The sequence below is a fragment of the Pongo pygmaeus genome, chromosome 20 (genome assembly GCF_028885625.2).
Source record: "Pongo pygmaeus isolate AG05252 chromosome 20, NHGRI_mPonPyg2-v2.0_pri, whole genome shotgun sequence".
NCBI lineage: Eukaryota > Metazoa > Chordata > Mammalia > Primates > Hominidae > Pongo > Pongo pygmaeus.
The window spans coordinates 3,235,057-3,255,236 of record NC_072393.2 but is presented as its reverse complement, the minus strand read 5'-3'; the positions used below and the strand labels follow the sequence as shown (position 1 = coordinate 3,255,236).

The window sequence follows — 20,180 nt, the reverse complement described above, 5'->3', positions numbered from 1 at the left end:
GCCGTAATCCCAGCACTTTGGGAGGCTGAGGCAGGCGGATCACTTGAGGTCAAGAGTTTGAGACCAGCCTGGCCAACATAGTGAAACCCCATCTTTACTAAAAATACAAAAATTAGCTGGGCATGGTGGCACACACCTGTAGTCCCAGCTACTCAGGAGGCTGAGGCAGGAGAACCCAGGAGGCAGAGGTTGCAGTGAGCCGAGAGCTCGCCACTACATTCCAGCCTGGGCGACAGAGTGAGACTCTGTCTCAAAAAAAAAAATCCAGTGGGGCGCGGTGGTGCATGCCTGTAATCCTATCACTTTGGGAGACCGAGGCGGGCAGATGATGAAGTCAGGAGTTCAAGACCAGCCTGGCCAACATGGTGAAACTCTGTCTATACTAAAAATGCAAAAATTAGCCAGGCGTGGTGGCGCATGACTGTGATCCCAGCTACTTGGGAGGCTGAGGCAGAATTGCTTGAACCCGGGAGGCGGAGGTTGCAGTGAGCCAAGATCGCTTCACTGTACTCCAGCCTGGGTGACAGAGCAAGACTCCGTCTTGGGAAAACAAAAAACAAAAATTGACTACAAAAGCTTGTTCCTATAGAGCAGATGTACAGACAGGCTTGGCTGAGGTCCACAGGCAGACACTAGGCCCGCCTGGAGGTTGGGGGCTGATGGAAGGGTGGGGAGATTTCTGCATCAAAAGATAAGAGATCCAAGTGCACCAGGATTAATCAGAGGGAGGAGAGATCCTGGGTAGAGTCCTCTCCCTTCTTTCCCCTTTCCATGAACCCACTATGCTGATACAGAAACTGAGACGAGAGAAGCAGACGCTCAGCCACGAAGGTTCAGAGCTGGGGAGAGGGGCCACCCCGTTCCCTGCAGACTCATCCTGGAGATGGAAAATCCGAGGGCTGGGAAGGCGCTGAGACTGGGCCAGAGCTGGGACTTCAACCTACTCCCAAATCATGATGAACCGGTGTCTGAGCGCAGTCACAACACCCATGCTACAGATGAGGAAACTGAGGCCTTGAGGGGGAACCCGGCCATGGGGGGCAGAGGTGGACTGGAACCTGCACTCATCTGACCTCCCCACGAAAATAACAGCACCCCCTTGGAGAGAAATGTGGGGCAGTGGGAGGCCCCTGGCTCCCTGTCTGGGTGTGGGGAGGCCCCTCCCATTCTTCCTATTTTCCAGCAAGGGAAACCGAGTCTGCATAGCATTTGGGATCTCCGCTGGGGACTATGGCTAACGCCTATAATCCCAGAACTTTGGGAGGCTGAGGTGGGTGGATCACTTGAGCCCAGGAGTTCAATCCCAGCCTGGGCAACATGGCGAAACCCCATCTCTCTTTTTTTTTTTTTGGAAACAGAGTTTCACTCTTGTCACCCAGGCTGGAGTGCAGTGGCACAGTCTCGGTTCACTGCAACCTCCGCCTCCCAGGTTCAAGAGATTCTCCTGCTTCAGCCTCCTGAGTAGCTGGGATTACAGGCACATACTATTACAGGCACACACTATCATGCCCAGCTAATTTTTGTATTTTTAGTAGAGATGGGGTTTCGCCATGTTGGCCAGGCTGATCTTCAACTCCTGACCTCAGGTGATCCACCTGCCTCTGCCTCCCAAAGTGTTGGGATTACAGGCGTGAGCCACTGTGCCCAGCAGGCAAAACCCTATCTTTACAAAAATTACAAAAATTAGCTGGGCATAATTTTTGTGGTGCGCGCCTGTAGTCCCAGCTACTTGGGAGGCCAAGGTGGACGGATCACTTGAGCCCAAGAGTTTGAGAGCAGCCTGGCCAACATGTCGAAACCCCGTCTCTACTAAAAATTACAAAAATAATTAGCTGGGCATAATTGCTGTGGTGCACATCTGTAGTCCTAGCTACTTAGGAGGCTGAGGTGGGAGGATCACTTGAGCCTCAGAGGTCGAGGCTGCAGTGAGCTGTGATTGTGCCACTGCACTCCAGCCTGGGGGATAGAGTAAGACCCTGTCTCTAAAAAAATAAAAAATAAAATAAAACAAATTAAAAACATCCGGGACCTGGTTTCTCAGCCTCAAGGTGGAATAAATTCAAGGAACAAGAAGAGAAAGAGAAGCAAAACTGCCTTTCCATCTCCCTGCCTTGACCAGGCTGGGCTGGGCATTTCGGACAGGGGTGATCCCTTCCTAGCACAGAAAGCTGTTTTCCTCCCCCCAGCTTTCAAAGGACTACATTGTTATTAATGATGAGATGATTGTTACCATTACAACTTACATTGCTATTGGAATTTTTTTTTTTTTTTTTTTTGAGACAGAGTCTCGCTCTGTCACCCAGGCTAGAGTGCAGTGATGCGATCTCAGCTCACTGCAAACTCCGCCTCCTGGGTTCACGCCATTCTCCTGCCTCAGCCTCCCGAATAGCTGGGACTACAGGCACCTGCCACCATGCCCGACTAATTTTTTGTATTTTTTTTTTTTTTAGTAGAGATGGGGGTTCACTGTGTTAGCCAAGATGGTCTCAATCTCCTGACCTCGAGATCCACCCGCCTCGGCCTCCCAAAGTGCTGGGGCTATTGTGATTTTTATTACCTTTTTTTTTTTTTTTTTTAAAGAGATGGGGGTCTCAGCCTGGTGTGGTGGCTCACGCCTGTCATCCCAGCACTTTGGGAGGCCGAGGTGGGTGGATCATCTGAGGTCAGGAGTTTGAGATCAGCCTGGCCAACATGGTGAAACCCCATCTCTACTAAAAATAACAAAAAATTAGCCAGGTATGGTGGCAGGCGCCTATAATCTCAGCTACTCGGGAGGCTAAGGCAGGAGAATCACTTGAACCAGGGAGGCAGAGGTTGCAGTGAGCCGAGGTTATGCCATTGCACTCCAGCCTGGGCAACAAGAGCAAGACTCCGTCTCAAAAAAAAAAAAAAAAAAAAAAAAAAAAGGTGTCTCACTGGAGTACAGTGTCTTAGGTCACTTGGGCCCTGAACTCCCGGACTCAAGCAATTCTCCCACATCAGCTTCCTCAGTAGCTGGGACTACAGGTGCAAACCACCATGTCTGGCTAATTTTTATTTTTGCAGAGATGGAGTCTCACTCACTATGTTGCCCTGGCTGCTCTCAAACTCCTGGGCTCAAGTGATCCTCCCACCTTGGCCTCCCAAGGCACTGGGATATTTTCTTTCTTTCCTTTTTTTTTTTTGAGACAGTGTCTCACACTGTTGCCCAGGCTGGAGGGCGGTGGCATGATCTCAGCTCACTGCAACCTCTGCCTCCTGGGTTCAGGCGATTCTCATGTCTCAGCCTCCCAAGTAGCTGGGATTCCAGGTGCGCCACCATGCCCAGCTAATTTTTGTACTTTTAGTAGAGATGGGGGTCTTGCTATGTTGCCCAGGCTGGTCTCGAATTCCTGGGCTCAAGCGATCCTCCTGCGTCGGCCCCTCCAGGACGCTGGGGTATTTTCATTACTATGGACATGATTGCTGCAATGATCATTTTGATTGCAGACAATCTTCCAGGAAGCAGGGAACAGCCTGAGGCCCCGCTGCGTGTTCCGTGGCATGGAAACTAAGGCTCAGAGAGGGGCGGAGACCTGGCTGAGGTCCCACAGGGTCTCGGGGCCAGTGTGAGGATAAGAACCAGGGCCCTGACCCCCTGGAAGGCCACGGGTCCCTTTCTGAGAACAGCCTGTTCTCTGTAAGATTGGGGTCTCAGGAAGGTAGGGAGACGTTGACCCTGGACTCCCACTGTGTGTGCCAGCGGATGTGGCTGGACTCGGTCCCATTTCCAGGCCGGGATGGGCAGAGCAGCCGCTGCCAGATCACCCTCCCTGCTCTGTGCTCCACGTCCCCTTGGGCCACCTCCGGCCGTGAGGTGCTTCGGGGGGGAGGGGTGGGACATCAGATTTCACCTATTACTGAGGCTCTGAAAATAGCCTCCCACCCAGTGAGACCAGAGTCAGCTTGTACCAGCGAAGCTCCCCCACCCCAATGTCCCCCAAAGCGTGAGTCACCGTAACAGCTGCGGCGGGGACCGGACCTCAGGGCCCTTTTCCGCTGCCCCCGCTTCCCCAGCCAACCTGCTAAGGCAAAGGGGAGGTGGAGGGGGCCCGGCCCAGGCCCTGTCCAGTCTCGTCCCTGCCCCTGACTGGATGAGACCCAGAGATGGGGAGCGGTTTGTCCAGGGTCACACAGCCGGTCAGCAGAGCTGGGACCAGAGCCCAGATGGTCTGGCCAGGGAAGCCGGGCAGTGGGGGCGGTGGGGGCGATGCGGCAGAGAGGATCCATAGAGGCGCAGGACCTGCCTGTGGAGGGGATGCCAGGTGGGCAGGAGGCCCGGACAATGGTGTCCAGCTGGGGCTGTGGCTGCCACCCAAGCTCTGGCGCTTACTGGGGCTGTGATAAGAGGCTGCTGGAAGGGACAGGGGCATCCATGATGGGGGCAGGGATCACTGTCCCCCCAACTCCTTCTCTCCCCAACCCCCCTCTCTCTCTGAATTCCCCCTCCCCACTTCCCCTCTCCTCTGAATTCCTTTTCTCATCTGGCCCCTCCTAGATCTGAGTTCCCTTCTGCCTCCCTAACTGCCCCTCCCTTCTCTATGTTCCTCTCCTTCTCTGTGCCCTTTCCGGGGACAGGTGCCAGGGAGGCGGGCAGGGGTGGGCACCCACGTCAGTGGTGACCCCGGCTAGTTACAGAGGCAGGAAGACAAACAGCTTGTAACTGGGTCATGGACCTGCTGCCCCATCCTCCCTTGTCCTCCCCAGGGGATCAGACCAGGTGAGAGGCAGGGCCCGGTTGGCCGGCTGTCACTCTGTTTGTCCCACATGACCTGCAATAACCAGGGCCTCTTCCCCAGGGACCTCCTACTGCCCTCAGAGGCCCAACTGGCAAAAGAGATAACCAAGACAAGCTAGATACTGAAAATCCTCACAAACTCCTATACATCCCTCAACGCCCTATCTCCAGTGTCCCCTCCTTCAAGCAGCCTTTTCTCCTCAACCCAGGGTTTCCCAGATCTAGCCAGGACCATCCAGTTCTATCACCTCCCCGTCTCCAATCCTGAGGCCCAGAGTTGAGGCACCCACTGTCGGAGAAGGTGGCTGGGTGACAGTAATGTCTATTTTCACCATCTGAATGGCTGGGGAACAGATCACCTCAGATAAGCCTCAGTCTGTCATTCTGTACAATGGGCAGAAAGGAATATTGCAGCCTGCTGGAGACAGGGGAGCTTGCCTGGTGACCTTGTTCCTTGCAAGGTGATGGGGAGAAGGGGAACAAGGCCAGGTCTTTCCTGGAAACCCCAGCTTAGCCCACTGGGACTTACTGGCCAAAGAGAGCAGCAGCAGCTGGGAGAGAGACATCTGGACCCAAGACCTTGCTGAATGACCATGCACGCACTGGGTGGCGCCCCTCACTCACCTCCCTGTGCTCCTCACACCCTGAAAGTCCAGGCCGGCAAACCAGGACATGAAACTCCAATTTCCAAACCAAAAGTTTCCAAGTAAAAGTGACTCAACAATCCTTCATGAGAATCTAGCTCATTACCTACTTAGCACTTATCCCAAACTTCTACGCATACTTCAAAGCCCTAGTTCTAATGCCGTCTTCTCCAGGTCGGATGACTTGTCCATGGTCACACGGACAATCCCAGGCCCATCAGGCACCAGCGTCAGGCTCTAACCTTGGGCCGCTCCTTCCCCTGGCTCAGAGAATCACAGCCTGTGGACATGTGAATGGCTCCCAGAGACAGAAGATTCATTCTGTTGCTCAGCAAACATTTAGTGAGTGCCTGCTGCATGCCGGTCCCAGGCACGGTGCCGAGGACTTGGCAGGGACCTGGGCTCGGCCCTCACCTGGATCCAGATCTGGGGCAGGGACGGATGGTTAAAATCAGCAAAATATGTAATAAAACGTCAAGTTGGGCAAAGGGCTCTGAAGAAATTTAAGAGTTTGAGGGACCAGAGAATCTCTGGGGTGGTGGGTGTTTTTTAGCTTGGGGTGGTCCAGGAAGGTCTCTTGCAGGAGGAGACACCTGAACAAAGTCTTGAGAGATGGCACTCCAGGCCAGGAGCTTTTCTGATGGAGAAATGGGTCGTGCAAAGGCCCTGGGGCAGGACCACACCTGGCGTGTTAGAGGAACAGCGAGGAGGCCCATGTGGCTGGAGCAGAATGAGCAAGGGGGAAAGAGAGAGGAGGGGAGGGTTGAGGAGGGGACAAGGACAGGTTGGGCAGGGCTTTGTGGGCCACAGTGAGGAATTTGGGTAAACTGAGTCCACAGGGTTCAAACTCTCTGCCAAGGCAGTGAGTCAGCAAAATGAACCCTGGGTCCCCTACTTCCCTCTGTGCCTTGATGTTCTGGGAGGACAATGAGGGCTGAGCCAGAGGGGCCTGGAGGTGGAGGAGAGAGGCAGGGAGCGAGGCTGTACCTCTTAGAGGCTGAGCGTTTGCTGAGCTATCACGTCTACTACGAAATGGGGGCTGGGCATGGTGGCTCACACCTGTAATCCCAGCATTTTGGGAGGCCGAGGCGGGCGGATCATCTGAGGTCAGGAGTTCAAGACCAGCCTGGCCAACATGGTGAAACCCCATCTCTACTAAAAACACCAAAATTAGCCGGGTGCGGTGGCACACACCTGCAATCCCAGCTACTTGGGAAGCTGAGGCGGGAGAATCGCTTGAACCGGGAGGCGGAGGTTGCAGTGAGCCCAGATTGTGCTACTGTACTCTAGCCTGGGCGACAGAGCGAGACTCCATTTCAAACAAAAAAAAAGCCTACTATGAAAGTGGGCACTATCATTGTACCCACTACCTCGAGGAGGAGACTGAGGCATGAAATCTTCCACCCAAGTCACACAGTCAGGAAGGAACTGAGCTGGGACTGGTCCCTGCGCCTCCTGGCACCCCACCCCCCACTCCTGGGCCTCTTGAGCAAACAGTCTCCGGCCAGAGCGTCCAGTGACACCTGGTCTGCACCGTGCACACTCTCCGAGTCCCACGTGGTTCCCTTCCCCTTGTTTGATCCCCGAGGTCGGTCGCACGCCACATCCTCAAGGAGTCCTGGTCACCTTGTTTCCTGCCCGCCTCCGACCTGGCCTAGATTGTCAGTCCCACAAGGGCACAGCCTTGATCTGTTAGCATCTCCAGCATCCAGACCACTGAAGCAATGCTCCCATCTTCTGCTTCTGGGACCCCCCTCATCCATGCACCCCCATGTGTAAGGAAGGCTGGTACCCACACAGGGCTGGGTCAAACTCAGGGAGACCCTGGACAGGGCTGGGCAGGGAGAAAAGACTAACAGAGGCCGGGCACAGTGGCTCATGCCTGTAATCCCAGCACTTTGGAAGGCTGAGGCAGGTGGATCACCTGAGGTCAGGAGTTTGAGACCAGCCTGGCCAACATGGCGAAACCCCGTCTCTACTAAAAATACAAAAGTTAGCCGGGCGTGGTGGCGCGTGCCTGTAATTCCAGCTACTTGGGAGGCTGAGGTAGGAGAATCGCGTGAACCCAGGAGGCGGAGGTTGCAGTGAGCTGAGATCACTCCACTGCACTCCAGCCTGGGTTACAGTGCAAGACTCTGGGGCGGGGGGGGGAGAGAGAGAAAGAGAAGAAAGGAAGAAAAGAGGGAGGGAGGGAAGGAAGGAAGGAGAGAGAAAGAAAAAAGAAAGAAAAGAAAGACTAACAGAAATGCCACAGTGGAGAGGGGTCTGAGCCTGGGCCTTTCCAGGTCACCACTGTCCTTGTCATCCAGCCCAAAGCTGGGCTTACGCTGCGCAAATACACACAGAGGGAAGGGAGGGAAATTGGAAAATGCCTCTGGGGTGTTCAATGCAATTACTAGTTTAGCAACAACCACAAGCACAGCAGCACTTATTTGGCACCTACTGTATACCAGGTGTTGGACTAAGGTACTTCGATATCTCTGAGGAAAGTGCCATTATGTTTCTTATTTTATGTTGGCGGAGAAATGGAGGCTCGGGAAGACCAAAGTCCCGGCTCTCAACTAAAAGCATTCATTCATTCATTCATTCATTCACGCAACAGGTATTTATTGGGCACCTACTGAGTACCAAGCCCTGCAGTGTGGACCTCAGAAATGTCCTGCCTCCCTGGAGATTGCAGTGAGCCAAGATCGCACCGCTGCACTCCAGCCTGGGCGACAGAGCGAGACTCTACCTCAAAAAAAAAAAAAAAAAAAAAATTGTGCTGCCTCCCTGAATCTGAGCAGCCCCGAGGAAGTGGGGGTTTCTGCTGACTTCATTTCAGGGCAAGAAACAGTCCGGGGGTGGGGGCAGGTCACCCACCAGAGTCAGGAAAGAGGGGAATTAGTTTAGCAACAATCACAAGCACAGCAGCACTTATTTGGCACCACTCTATAGCAGTTATTTGGCACCTTCTCTACACCTGGTACTATATTGGGTTTGGAGCCTCCTGAGCAAGATTTTCAGGCAGATCCGAGGGGCACTCTAGGTCTGTGTGTTGGTGATCCCCATCAGGGCAGATCCGAGGCAGGCAGAGCTGTGTCCTCGTCCGTGTGGGTGTCAGGGAGTGTGCACGCATGTGCGCCCAGTGTGTGGTCATGGATGTGTCCTGGTCAGGACATGGGTGCCGGCACACTGTGTGTTGCAGGGCAGACCGGCACCCAGGTGAGGTCAGCGTGGACACACGCAGGAGAGTGGGGGGTGGGCCGTGGCCGGGGCAGGAAGCCCAGGCACTGTTTCCCATCCATTTGGTGTGAGACAGGGAGGGAGACCAGCTCAGAGAGACAGAGAGAGAGAGAGAAGAAGAGGAACAGAGAGAGAGGGAGGTAGGGAGAGAGAAAGAGAGAGACAGAGAGAGAGAAGAGAGAAGGAGAGAGGGAGAGAAGGGAGACGGGGAGAGATAGAGAGAGAGGAAGAGGGAAAGAGAGAAAGGGAGACAGAGGAGAGGGAGAGAGAAGGGGGAGAGAGGAGGAGAGAGAAAGAGAAGGAGAGAGGAGAAACGAGCAAGATGGGGGGAGAAAGGGAGGGAGACAGAGAGAGAGAGAGAGAGAGGAGAACGCTGACTCTGCCAGAATCCCAGCTTTGGTGATTTACAGGGCGCTTGGCCCTGGCGCGCAGAGGCACCTCCGCCGCAGAGAGAGGAGGGGGAGAAACAGAGAGAGATGCACAGAGAGACCGAGAGGGAGATACACCGGGAGAGTGGTGGCGCCTTGTAGAGAGTGAATCAGAGGCCACCAGGCCCCGGGTCGGGGGTACACGGGGAGAGAACGCCCACCTGCCCAAGCCGCCAGATGGAAAATGGCCTGAACCCCAGCTCTGCCAGCCCCACTGTGCCACCTCAGGCAGGCCCTGGCCCTCTCTGACTTTTAGCCCCTCTCCCAGTACTGAGGGGCTGCAGGCCCCCTGCTCCTGGTAGGCACCCCCCAAGCTCCCTCTAAGAACCTACACTGGGCCTGGACCCTGCTGCCTCCCCCACCCCCACCTATCCCCAGGGCCCAGGAGATGCTTAAGGAAGATCTAGAAAATCCAACAAAGGTCGGGGGTCTGGGGTGGGAGGACAGCCTCTCCCAGCCTCAGTTACCCTGCTGGAGAAATGGCAGCAAAGCACACTGTACTCCGAGAGGGCATGGGACGAAGGAATAAAGGAAAGAATGAATGAATGAGGCAGGGACCCGGTGGCGGGATGGAGGTGGCCCGGGGAACCCGCCACGCTGCGGCCAAGAGGCACTTGGCCCCAAACCCGGAATAACTAACGTGGCGGTGGCGCCGGCGGGAGGGAGGCAGGGAGGGAGGCCCAGAGCAGGCGCGGGGAGGCCGGCCTTCCCGCCGGCAGGATTTATGGGAGCCACGGGCTCCACACAGTTCCTCTTAAGAGTAAAAGTGAAAAAGCGCTTGAGTCACCGCCGAGCCCAGCCCGGGGCTCCCAGAATGCCCCAGGGCCGCCAGCGCCCACTCCCCCCTCGGCGGGCCGGGCCCGGGTGGCACAGAGCGGGCTGGCACCGAGATGCCCCCCACCCCTCGCCAGCCTCGGCTCCCGAGAAGGATGCGGGTCGGATCAGCTAAAAGAGAGCTATTTTCGGTTGGGCTCAGGTTGTAAAATTAGCCGGGAAAAGGGGGAGAGGGAGGCCCAGAGACAGAGACAGACAGAGAGAGACAGAGAGAGAGGAGTAAGGAGAGACATGCAGAGACAGAGAGAGGAGAAAAGGAAGGTGAGACAGAGATGAAGAGACAGACATATTGGAGAGAAACACAGAGAGAGAGAGGAAGGGGGCAGAGAGACAGAGACAGAGAAACAGACAGAGACAGGTCGGAGAGACACACAAAGAGGGCAAAGGGAGGGAGAGACAGAGAGACAGAGACACATCAAAGAGACGTGCAGAGACAAAGAGGAGAAAGGGATGGTGAGATAGACATGAAGAGACAGAGACAGTGGGAGAGACTGAGACATCAGAGAGACAGAGGATGAGAAAGACAGACAGAAAGAGACCAACAGTGACTGGGAGTGAAACAGAGGCAGGGACAGACAGAGATGGAGAGACAGGGAGAAACAGACACACACACACAGAGTCAGAGCAAAACAGAGAGAAAGACAGAGATAAAGATAGACAAAAAGAGACCAAGATGAGAGAAACGGAGGGGACGTGATTCGGGAAACTGAGTCAGACAGCCAGGACTTGGGTGGGAGGCTCCTGCATGGGGCACTCAGGGTCCTTCTGAGTCCCCCAGCCCGCCCCGCTGGCTACCCCAGACCAGGCTGGGCCTTGGGGGAGCAGTGGGGATTACATTCAGGCTGAAGAGAAACTGGAAAGGGGGTCCCCAGCTCCACTCCAGGGCTGGGGTGGACGGCGGGGCAGAGGGGAGAATCACAGGGGAGGAGGGAGCCCCCTGCACTTGGGACTCGCTGTCCCCATCCTGGCCTGGGAGCTGTCTGCCTCCGTCTCTGCCCGTCTCTGTCTTCTCATCTCTGTCTCTTGCACGCAGCACCCCTGGATAGTTTTTAGTTTTTAGCCTCTCCGTTTTTTGGTTTCCACAGACAGCCCTCCTGGCTGGTCCTTGCCCTGTTCCTGGAGAAACTGAGGCCGAGTTAGCAATTCTCTGAGGCAAAGCCTGGACTGGGGTTCTTACTACCCCCCAACCCTCCCCAGCAACCAGGATGTCTCCCAACCAGCCCTGATGGGGGAATTCCAGGGTGCACAGGCAGCCTTCCAACCTCCCCAGCCTGGAACAGCCTCCCCTCCGCTCAGCCCTCCCAAATGGCTCCTTCCAGCTGGCGAGGACAGAGCGGGGACACCTCAGTCACCCCATAAGCCCAGAGACTTCAAAGCCTGCCCAAGGTCACACAGCGTGCCCACTCAAACCCTAGTTGTTCTTGGAGAACTTCAAAGAGATGCTTTCTTCGGGAACCCCTCCCCAAAGCTGCTCAGAAAGGGAAACTGAGGCTGGGACAGGGACTTACCCAAGGTCACTCAGGGGATCACAGGTAGGACAGACCTCAGACCCCCTCAGCACCAGCTCCCACATTCCCTGTCAGCTGCAGGGGGCCGGTGAGAAAGACCCTACCAAGGACCATGCCTGGCGTGGGGGGTCCCTTGCTGCACCATGCCCTGGGGCGGAAGCCGGGGACTCATATACTCCCCACACAGTGCTCCTTAAGACGAGCCTGGCCCTCGCTGGAATCGCACCCCCCACGTGCCGGGACTTTACAGTTTGCCCGCCATACTGCCCCCTCTCCAGAACCGGCCTTAGCCGCACGTCACTTCAGGGGAAACTGAGGCCAGAACCTCTCCAGCCTCTCCAGAACCTCTCCAGAACACTGCGTATGGAGGAAAGCAGCGGTCTAGAAAACGGAACTTGCAGACCTCGGGGTCCCCGGGAGCCTGGGCTGGAAGGAGTCCCCGGGGGGAGCCGCCCCCTCCCCACACACCCCCTCGGCCATTGCACAAGGCTCGGCCCCGGGGCAGTCTGGGAGTGCGGCCAGGGGTGAGAGGCTACGGGAGGGGGAGGGGGAGGGGGAGGGGGCAGGGGCAGGGGCAGGTGCCGGGCTGGCGAGGGCGTCCGCAGCGCCGCAGTGCCCGGGCCAGACCCAGAGCACCGGGCCTCCCGCTCCTCCCGGCGGCGGCGGCTCCAGAATCCAGAATCCAGAATCCAGAATCGATGCAGCGAAAATACCGAAAATACCGGGACGGTGCTGGGGGGGTTGCAAAGGGGGGGGGACCCAGCCGGGCCGCCAGAGCACCCTTCCCCCTCCTGGGCCTCCAACTTCTTCTACCCCCTCCCCCTCCATGCACACGTGGGCCAATAACGGGGGAAAGGCGGCCGAGGGCCAGGGTGGCCCGCACAACCTTGGTGGGGGGACATGGGGGAAACACATGAGAGGTCCCTTTCTCTCCAGCTGGGGAGACCCAGGGTGCAATCACGACCCCCTAGATTCCTCTCAGAGGCAGGCGGGGGGCTTCCCGCAGAGCCCTTGCTGGAGGGGGGCCAGCCCCCACCCCGACCTTTCCGAGTGTCGAGGCGGGGGTGCGGAGTGCGTCGGAGTAGGGGGGGGCGCAAATCTGCAGACCAAGCCCCACATCCGGGAGAGGTCCCGAGAGTTGGGGGTGGGGGGGCTGGGCGGGAGTCCCGCGTAGGGGGTCCGCGGTAGGTAAGGGTGGGGGGGGGTGCCCCAGCTTGCCCATCCCCCCACCGGACCCCAGCCCTCGGCGCGGAGGGCATCCCGGGCAGGGATGGCGGGAGGGACGCGCGCCTTTTTCGTCCCGCCTCCTTCGGCTTCAAAACTCCGGGGCTGGGATGCGGGGGGCGCGGGGCACGGGGCGCGGGGGCGCCGGCGGGGGCTGGGCGAGGACCGTACCTGGGTGAGGCAGAGCGGGGACGAATACATCCCGGGCGCGGCGGGAGGCGCAGGGCCGGCCGGAGCGGGCGCGCTGAACTTACTGAGTCATTTTTCCAAACCACCCCCCCGCCCCCCCCCGCCCCGCGGCCGGCGCGCTCTCCTCGCCGCCTCCTCCCTCGATCTCCCTCCTCCTTCCTCCTGCTCTCCCTCTCTCGCGCCACCCGCCTCGCTCTCTGTCCCTCTCTCCCTCCGTCTGTCTCTCTCTCTGTCTCTCTCTTCCTCTCTCCCCCGTCTCTGTCTCTCTGTCTCTCTCTCTACCCTCTGACACCCTCCCACCCTGAACCTCCCACTTCTCAACACCCAACTTTCAGAGAAACGAGGGAAAAAAGGGCGCGAGCGAGAAAGGAGAGCCTCCCCCGACGTCTCAGGACCCCCCCTCCCGTATTTACGCAATGCCCCAGGGCACTAGACCGGGACCCCAGGACTGCAGGGTGACCCCCAATCGGATCAAGCGGAGAGGGGGGACTGGGTTGTTTCTGGACATTGAGGGGCCAGAGGTGGATTTTTAAGGCTCCCCCCTCCCCACCCCCCCCATCACCCCCGAGCTGGCCGGGAAGTTGGAGGAACGAGCCGGAGGGGGGGAGGGAAGGAATGAAGAAGTGACGTGCGCAGAGGCCGGCCAGCGCGCCTCTTTCCCCTTAAAGATGTACGACCCTGGGTGCACGGTGAGCTGGTCCCACAGCACCCTGGCTCCCTTCTCCCCCCAGAGCCAGGCAGGGGCTGCGGGTCCCCAGCTACAGGGGCTTGTGTGCAGCCGTCCCTTCCTTGGCCAGAAGGGCCCAGGCTAACACGGGAGGCTCCAGAATTTGCTCTCTTCACCCAGCACCCAAGGGGCAGGGGCGGGGTGGCCTCGCCTGAGTGTCTCTCCAGCACCCCAGGAGGACAGCGTCCAGGCGGGATCTCCAGCTGGCCAGATAAACCCTTGCAGCCTCCCCCTGGGTATCCAATAATTTCCACCTGCCTCAGGGGTGTGCCCTTTTCACAGATCTCAAGACTGAGGTATGGCAAGTGTGGCTTGGAGCCAGGCCATCTGGCCCCGGAGCCCACATTCTGTTCTCCTTCTAGAATAACAGGGCAGAGACCTGGCCTGCCTCCGTCTGAGCCCCCAGGGCATCTGATGACAGGGCCCCAACCCTCCCCCGGTTCACTCCCTGGATCCTCCCAGGCTAGCTCAGAGGCTGCTGTGTTTCTCATTCCCACCCGAAAGGTTCTCCCTTATAAAGTGGCTTAAAGGTGCCCATCCTGTGGGATTGCTGGGGATAAGGACAATGACCTTAGCAGAGCCTTGACCTTCGGTCAAATGTCCACTAAAGACACATTCTTAGAAAGCTTGGCCATTTCACCTCATCTCTCTGAGCTTCCCAAGGACAAATGATACCCTCTCACCAAGATGGGGCAGGTGCCCCAGGCCCAGGGGCACAGAAGATACCAGCACCCATTATCCTCAGGCGTTACAGGAGAGGAAACTGAGGCCCAGAGAACGGAAGCCACTTGCCCAGGGCCTGACAGGTAAACTAGGAGGGAGCAGAATTCCTGGAGCGTAGGTTCCCTAGGCCCCCCACAGGCTCCTCTCTGCATCACGGTGACATTATTCAAACAGTGCTTAGTACATCGCAAACGCTCCATAAATGTGCGTGTGTGTCTGTGTGTTTTAAACCCACTGTGCAGCTGTGGGGAACATTTGAATTAAATGGTAAGAAGTGTATCTGGAAATCCACATACTAATATAACGTGAAGCAATATTTTATTAAAACACGCTAGGGACACATATAGGGTGAAATCTAAAATTCACAGACATTTAAAAGTTGCAGTTGACTTCAGACAATCCTCCTAGACTTCCAGACCCCGAGCCTTCCACCCTCCCTCCCCTGTACAGACCACCCTGCCTGCAACCTTCATTCAGCAGCTTAGAATCCTTTGGAAGGTGAAGTTTAGAGAGCAGAGACTGCCCCTCTTGGAACCTCGGTGTCCTCATCTGTAAAATGACTATGGTAACAGGACGCATCTTGGAAGGTGGGGAAGGTTGGAGTCTTTACATAGCATGTGGGAAGGGTGTGTGAATATTATTGGTGGTGGTAGCTGCAGGGAGAAGCTTCTGCAAGTGTACGAACAGCAGCGTATATCCCAGTTTGGGTGGGAAGGGCCCCCCGCAGCACACACAGTTGGTTCCCTAAATTGCAGTGCAGGGTCCCTGCTTGGGTCTATGTCTCCTCCAGCCAGCAGCTTCATCTCTCTGCACCTCGGCTCTCCCTCCGTGAAATGGGGCGACGCCAGCTCATAACCCTCCAAGGTTGTAGGCAAGTCAGCAAATACCTGCTCGTGGTTACAACAGGGAACTGTACATCGTAGTTTCTTTAAAAAGACAATTGGTAGATTTGGACCTGCGTGTGGAGGGCCCAGAAGATGGGTGCATGATTTAGCTCCTGGCACTTTCCAGCACAATCTGGCTCTTTTTTTTTTTTTTTTTCAAAGCACTCTCTCTACAGTTATTTCACTCTTCGGCATCTCTGTAACTGTCCCAGATACAGGAGCACAAAAGAGTTGACTGCCACCTATAAAACTAATGCCCACAATTTGGAGGCAGCCATGCTGTCCATCTGTGGGGAACCGGTATAGTAATCCCAGCACAGGCCGGGACACTATGCAGCTGAGTAAAACCAGCGGCTCCCAACTCATAATGTCCCCAAGAGACAAGTGGGGGGACAGGAAGCTGGAGAGCTCTCCCCCTCGGCACTGTGGACACTGGGGCTGGATCGCTCTCTGGGTTGGGGCTGTCCTGGGCACTGCAGGGTGCTGAGCAGAGTCCATGGCCTCCACCCACTCCATGCCAGGGGCACCCCCGAGTCGTGACAACCACACATGTCCTTAGACATGGCTAAGTATCCCATGGGAACAGAATCACCCCTGGCTGAGACCCCACTGCTGTAGACCCAGCAAGGAAATTCAAGATCTCATTTAGGGTTTTAAAGAGTACACATGTATTTATAAAAATATACATAGTATCCTTTACATACCCACAGATGCACACACACGCACACACACACACACACACATCTCCTTTGGCCGGGTGTAGTGGCTCACGCCTGTAATCCCAACACTTTGGGACGCCGAGGCAGGCAGATCACTTGAGGTCAGGAGTTTAAAACCAGCCTGGCCAACGTGGCAAAATCCCGTCTCTACTAAAAATACAAAAATTAGCCGGGCATGGGCGAGGGTGCCTGTAATGTCAGCTACTCAGGAGGCTGAGGCTGGAGGTTCGCTTGAACCCGGGAGGTGGAGGTTGCAGTGAGCTGGGATCATGCCATTGCACTCCAGCCTGGGCAACAGAGCAAAACTCCGTCTCAAAAAAAAAAAAACATATATATATATACATACACACACACATACATATACATATATCTCCTTTATGGAAATACACAAGTATTTCCACAAGTACATCCTTTATGGAAATATACACATATGCACATGTATCCTCTATAAGAATGTGTATCTCTCACTCCTGCAAATGCTCCAACTATATAGATGGTAACATTCTGGAGTGGGGTTCCACCCAGGAATGGGGGTGATCAGAAAGGTCGGATTTTTTTCCTCTGGATACAGTTGTATCCTCTTCATATGATCACTAATGGCTTCAGTAATTAAAGGAAAACTTAAAAAGTTGAATGCAATTCACAGAGCAGCTCAGGCAGGGTAGACAGGAACCCCCAGCCCCCCATGGTAACCCCACAGCCACCACAGCCAGATAATAAAGGGCATAATCTTGCAGGCAAATGATTATACAGCAGTGCAGTGTGCAGTCAGCCTCCCCTAGCCCCGCACCTGCTCAGCAAGGGGCTCACAATGCCAGCTCCCCAGGAACCTTGCAAGGGTCCCATGTGGTCCCATTTTACAGATGAGAAACTGAGGCTATAGAAAGGGATGTTAAAGTCGAGTAGTCAAAGGTCAGACAGGCCGTTGAGGCTGGTACAGGTAGACACACACACCACACACTACAACCTACAGAGACCCACAGACACACATCGTGCAGACTCAAACAGCTGCAGACACAGACTCCACACGACACACAGCTACATACACACTCAAAGACACAAATACATGCACAGACTCACACAAAAACAGACCCATATATCATCACAGCCTTCCCCACACCCGACCTCAAATACCTCCTCAAAGAGGGGTGAGCAGAGACACACACACACACACCGACCCACATGGCACACACACAGCCACAAACACACCCTCCCAACTCCCCACAGGACGCTTCTTTACAAGCACAACACATGGACATAGCTGCCCCCACACAAGTGCAGACACAACCACAAATACGTGGGCACTTGTCCACAATCACACACACACTCCACACAAAACCACACACTCTTACAAGCACACACACACCCACAAGTGGAACCCCCCTGGTATTCCCATACAGGCACACACAGAGTCACATACGCACCATCACAATGACACACAGCACGCCACTTCCCTGCTCCTCCTGCACCAGCTCTGCCCAGGGCTAGGCTCTCGGCCCTGCAGAAACGCGGTGGGGACAGGGAAGGGCAGGAGGGTGAGATGTGGTTGTCTACCTCTCCGCAAGTGCGGTGTTTGTGTCTATGAGTGCGTCTGCCCGTGTGTGTCTGTGCACGCCTGTGTGTGTGACGTCTGTCTCTAGACAGGCCTATGAGTCTCTGTGTGGTTGTGTGTGCAGAGTCATGCAGACACAGGCACCGTGAGGGAGTGTCGTGTGTGTGTGTGTGTGTGTAATTATGACTGCATGCACGTGTGTCCCACTGTGCACAGGACCCAAAATGGGGACAGAGGGCCATGCCGTGTGCTGAAGGCCAGGGCGTCCAACCGTCCCTCCGGGAGTGCGGAGGGAGAGTACTGTGAGTCTGAGGCTGGGAGTGGGTGTGGGGGATGGTGACAACCCGAGAATGACCTTGAGTATTGTTGGGGGAGGTCTCTGTGTCATTGTGGGAGGGTTTTCTCTCCTTCTTGACATCCCAAACAGCCCCCCATGATGGGATGTCAAGAAGAAAGCGAGAGAGACCAGCCTGGCCTTGGGCTTTTTATATTTAGAAAATTATATCAAACGCACTGGGGGTGGGGTGGGGGTGGGGAGCGGCGGGGATTTCCCTGGAGGTGAGAAAACAGCTCTCTGTGCCCACGGCCTCTGGTCCATTGGGGGCAAGTGCTGGAGGCGGGACTGCGGGACCAGTCCCAGTGCCCCTAGGCTCTCTCCAGCATAGGATAATAGGGGTCTCCTTGGCTACCTCCCGGGCTCGTCCTAACCCCTGTGCTGCTGTAACCACCCACCCCTCGGGACTTCCACGGCCTCTCAGGGAGGGGGGAACCCCTGCCGCCCCGCCCCCTCGGGGCAGGTCCCCGCGCAAGCGCAACCCCTGGCGAGCGACGTCTGCGTGCCGAGTGATCGCGTCCCGGCGCCACCTCGCGCCCGAACCTCCAGCCAGGACCCCCTCGAGCCAAGCAGACGGGGGACCCCCGAAGGCTGGGGGAAGTGGAGGGGACGTAGGGGGTAGATAAAGGGACAGAGTTTTGAAAAGGTGGAGGGAGCGCTCTTCCTCCGCCGCCCAGGCAGTCCCCAGTTACACGAAAAAGGGAACTGGGGGAGGCAAGGCCGGGAGTGGAAGGCAGACCCTTCCCTAGGGGGGCGCTCAGAGCCAGTCACTCGCACACTGCAAGCGGCACCCAACTGCCCCCTGGAACGCGGCCACTCGACAGTTCTCCACTCCCTGGCGACCCCCCCAACCGCCACACACCCACACGGGGACACCCCACGGTCACCCAGGGACACGCGGCTCCGCGGACACGCAGCCCAGCCATAGTTTCACAACACCGTCTCACAGGGACGCGCGCACAGTCGCCCAGTTATCCAAAGACACAAGTGTCCCGCAGCTGCACAATGCGGGCGGCGCTCACAACACAACACACGCCAGCACGTGGATGTGCAGACACACGCGGACACAGAAAGCGGCGGAGCCGACACGCCGGGACCCGCGGCCCCAAGGCAGGTACACTACCACCCCGCCGCGCACACCCCAGACGCTCCCCCAGACGCCAATGCCGGCCCGTTACGGAGCGCAGGGGCTCCCACGCACCCCTCGAGGTGCGCACGACACCGACGCCAGTCGACCGGACACCGGAACCCCGAGTGCAGGCACCGCCGCTCCCGGGCCTGGGGCGCGCCGGGCCGAGACCCGGGGGTCCCTCCCAGCTGGGGACACCGCGCGCGCGGCAGCGGGGCCGGGGTCTGCCAAGGGGCGGGGCGGGGGGCGGGGCGAGGGCAGGCGGGGCGGCTGCTCCTGCGCGGCGCCGAGCGCGGCCGCCCGCCCGGCTCCAAGTTCAAGGCGCCCGGCGGCGGCCGCGGCGCGCTCTCCGCCCCTCTCCGCAGCGGCCATTTTCCGCTAGCTGGCGCGCCGCGCTCGCCCGGGCCGGGGCACCCCGCGGGGGCCGCCGCGACCCCCGCCCCACGCGCCGTCCCGCCGTGCGCCCCCTCCCTGGCCCGGGCTCCCCCACGGACTGCGCGCTCGGGGGTCGTGCGCTCAGGGCCGCGCCCTCCCGCCTGGGGTCTGGCCCGGGGAGGGGGCGGGGGCCCGGCCTGAGGTTGCGGGGGCCTTCTCCGGGGGGCCCCGCGCTCCCCGCCAACTCCGCGGCGCCTGCGAGGGGCCCCCCATTTGGGGTCTCCCGCGGCGCCCCGCGCGCCAGCTCCGCCCCCAGCCGGGGTGCGGGGGGGGGGATCATGGGTAGGGGTCCCGTGGCGACTGGCGAGTGGGGGTCCCCGCCTCGAGCCCCTCCTCCGGGCGGCCCCCGCCCCCGTCCCCCCAGATCTTGCAACTTTCGCCCGGAGCCCACGCACCACCCCAAAAAGTCCCCGGGCGAAAACGAAAGTGGGTGCGGCGACGTACCATGGCGCTGCTGCGAGGAGGCGAGGCCGGCGCCTGAGCGAGCGCGCTCGGTCCCCGGCGAGGGGGGGCCGCAGGCGGCGGGAGGAGGCGGCGAGGGAGGGCGCGCGGGGGAGGGAGCGAGCGCGCCAGGGAGGGGGCGCGCCGCGCCCGCCCCCCCGGCCCGCAGGACCCTCCCCTCGGCCCGCCCTCCCCCCGGTCCCGCGCGCCGCCCGCGCCTCAGGCTGCTCCGCGCCGCGGCTCCGGCTGCGGCGGCTCCGGCTGCGGCTCCATCCCCGGCCCGGCCCGCACAAGGGGAGGCCCGGAGAGCGGCGGCGGCGGTGGCGGCGGCGGCTGCAGGTCGCGGGGCCCCGGCCGGGCTCGCTGCGGAGCGAGCGGATCCACCTTCGCCGCGGCGCGCGCGCACACACACGCGCACACACACACTC

General features: G+C 58.2%; 1 protein-coding gene across 5 annotated transcripts in view; it reads right to left on the bottom strand.

Annotated features, from left to right (window-relative positions):
* Positions 1–19,910, bottom strand: part of NFIC (nuclear factor I C) — a 108,816-nt gene extending 88,906 nt beyond the window's left edge. For 2 of the 5 annotated variants that reach the window (XM_054461792.2, XM_054461795.2), the window contains exon 1: positions 19,756–19,910. In XM_054461792.2, coding sequence (XP_054317767.1) covers positions 19,756–19,758 — 3 coding nt within the window. In that variant the 5' untranslated portion in view covers positions 19,759–19,910. Of the gene's footprint in view, positions 1–12,790; positions 12,991–19,755 lie in introns of those variants that run through there. The other 3 variants (XM_054461794.2, XM_054461791.2, XM_054461793.2) reach the window with 3 other exon arrangements.
* Positions 19,911–20,180: the final 270 nt, after the last annotated feature.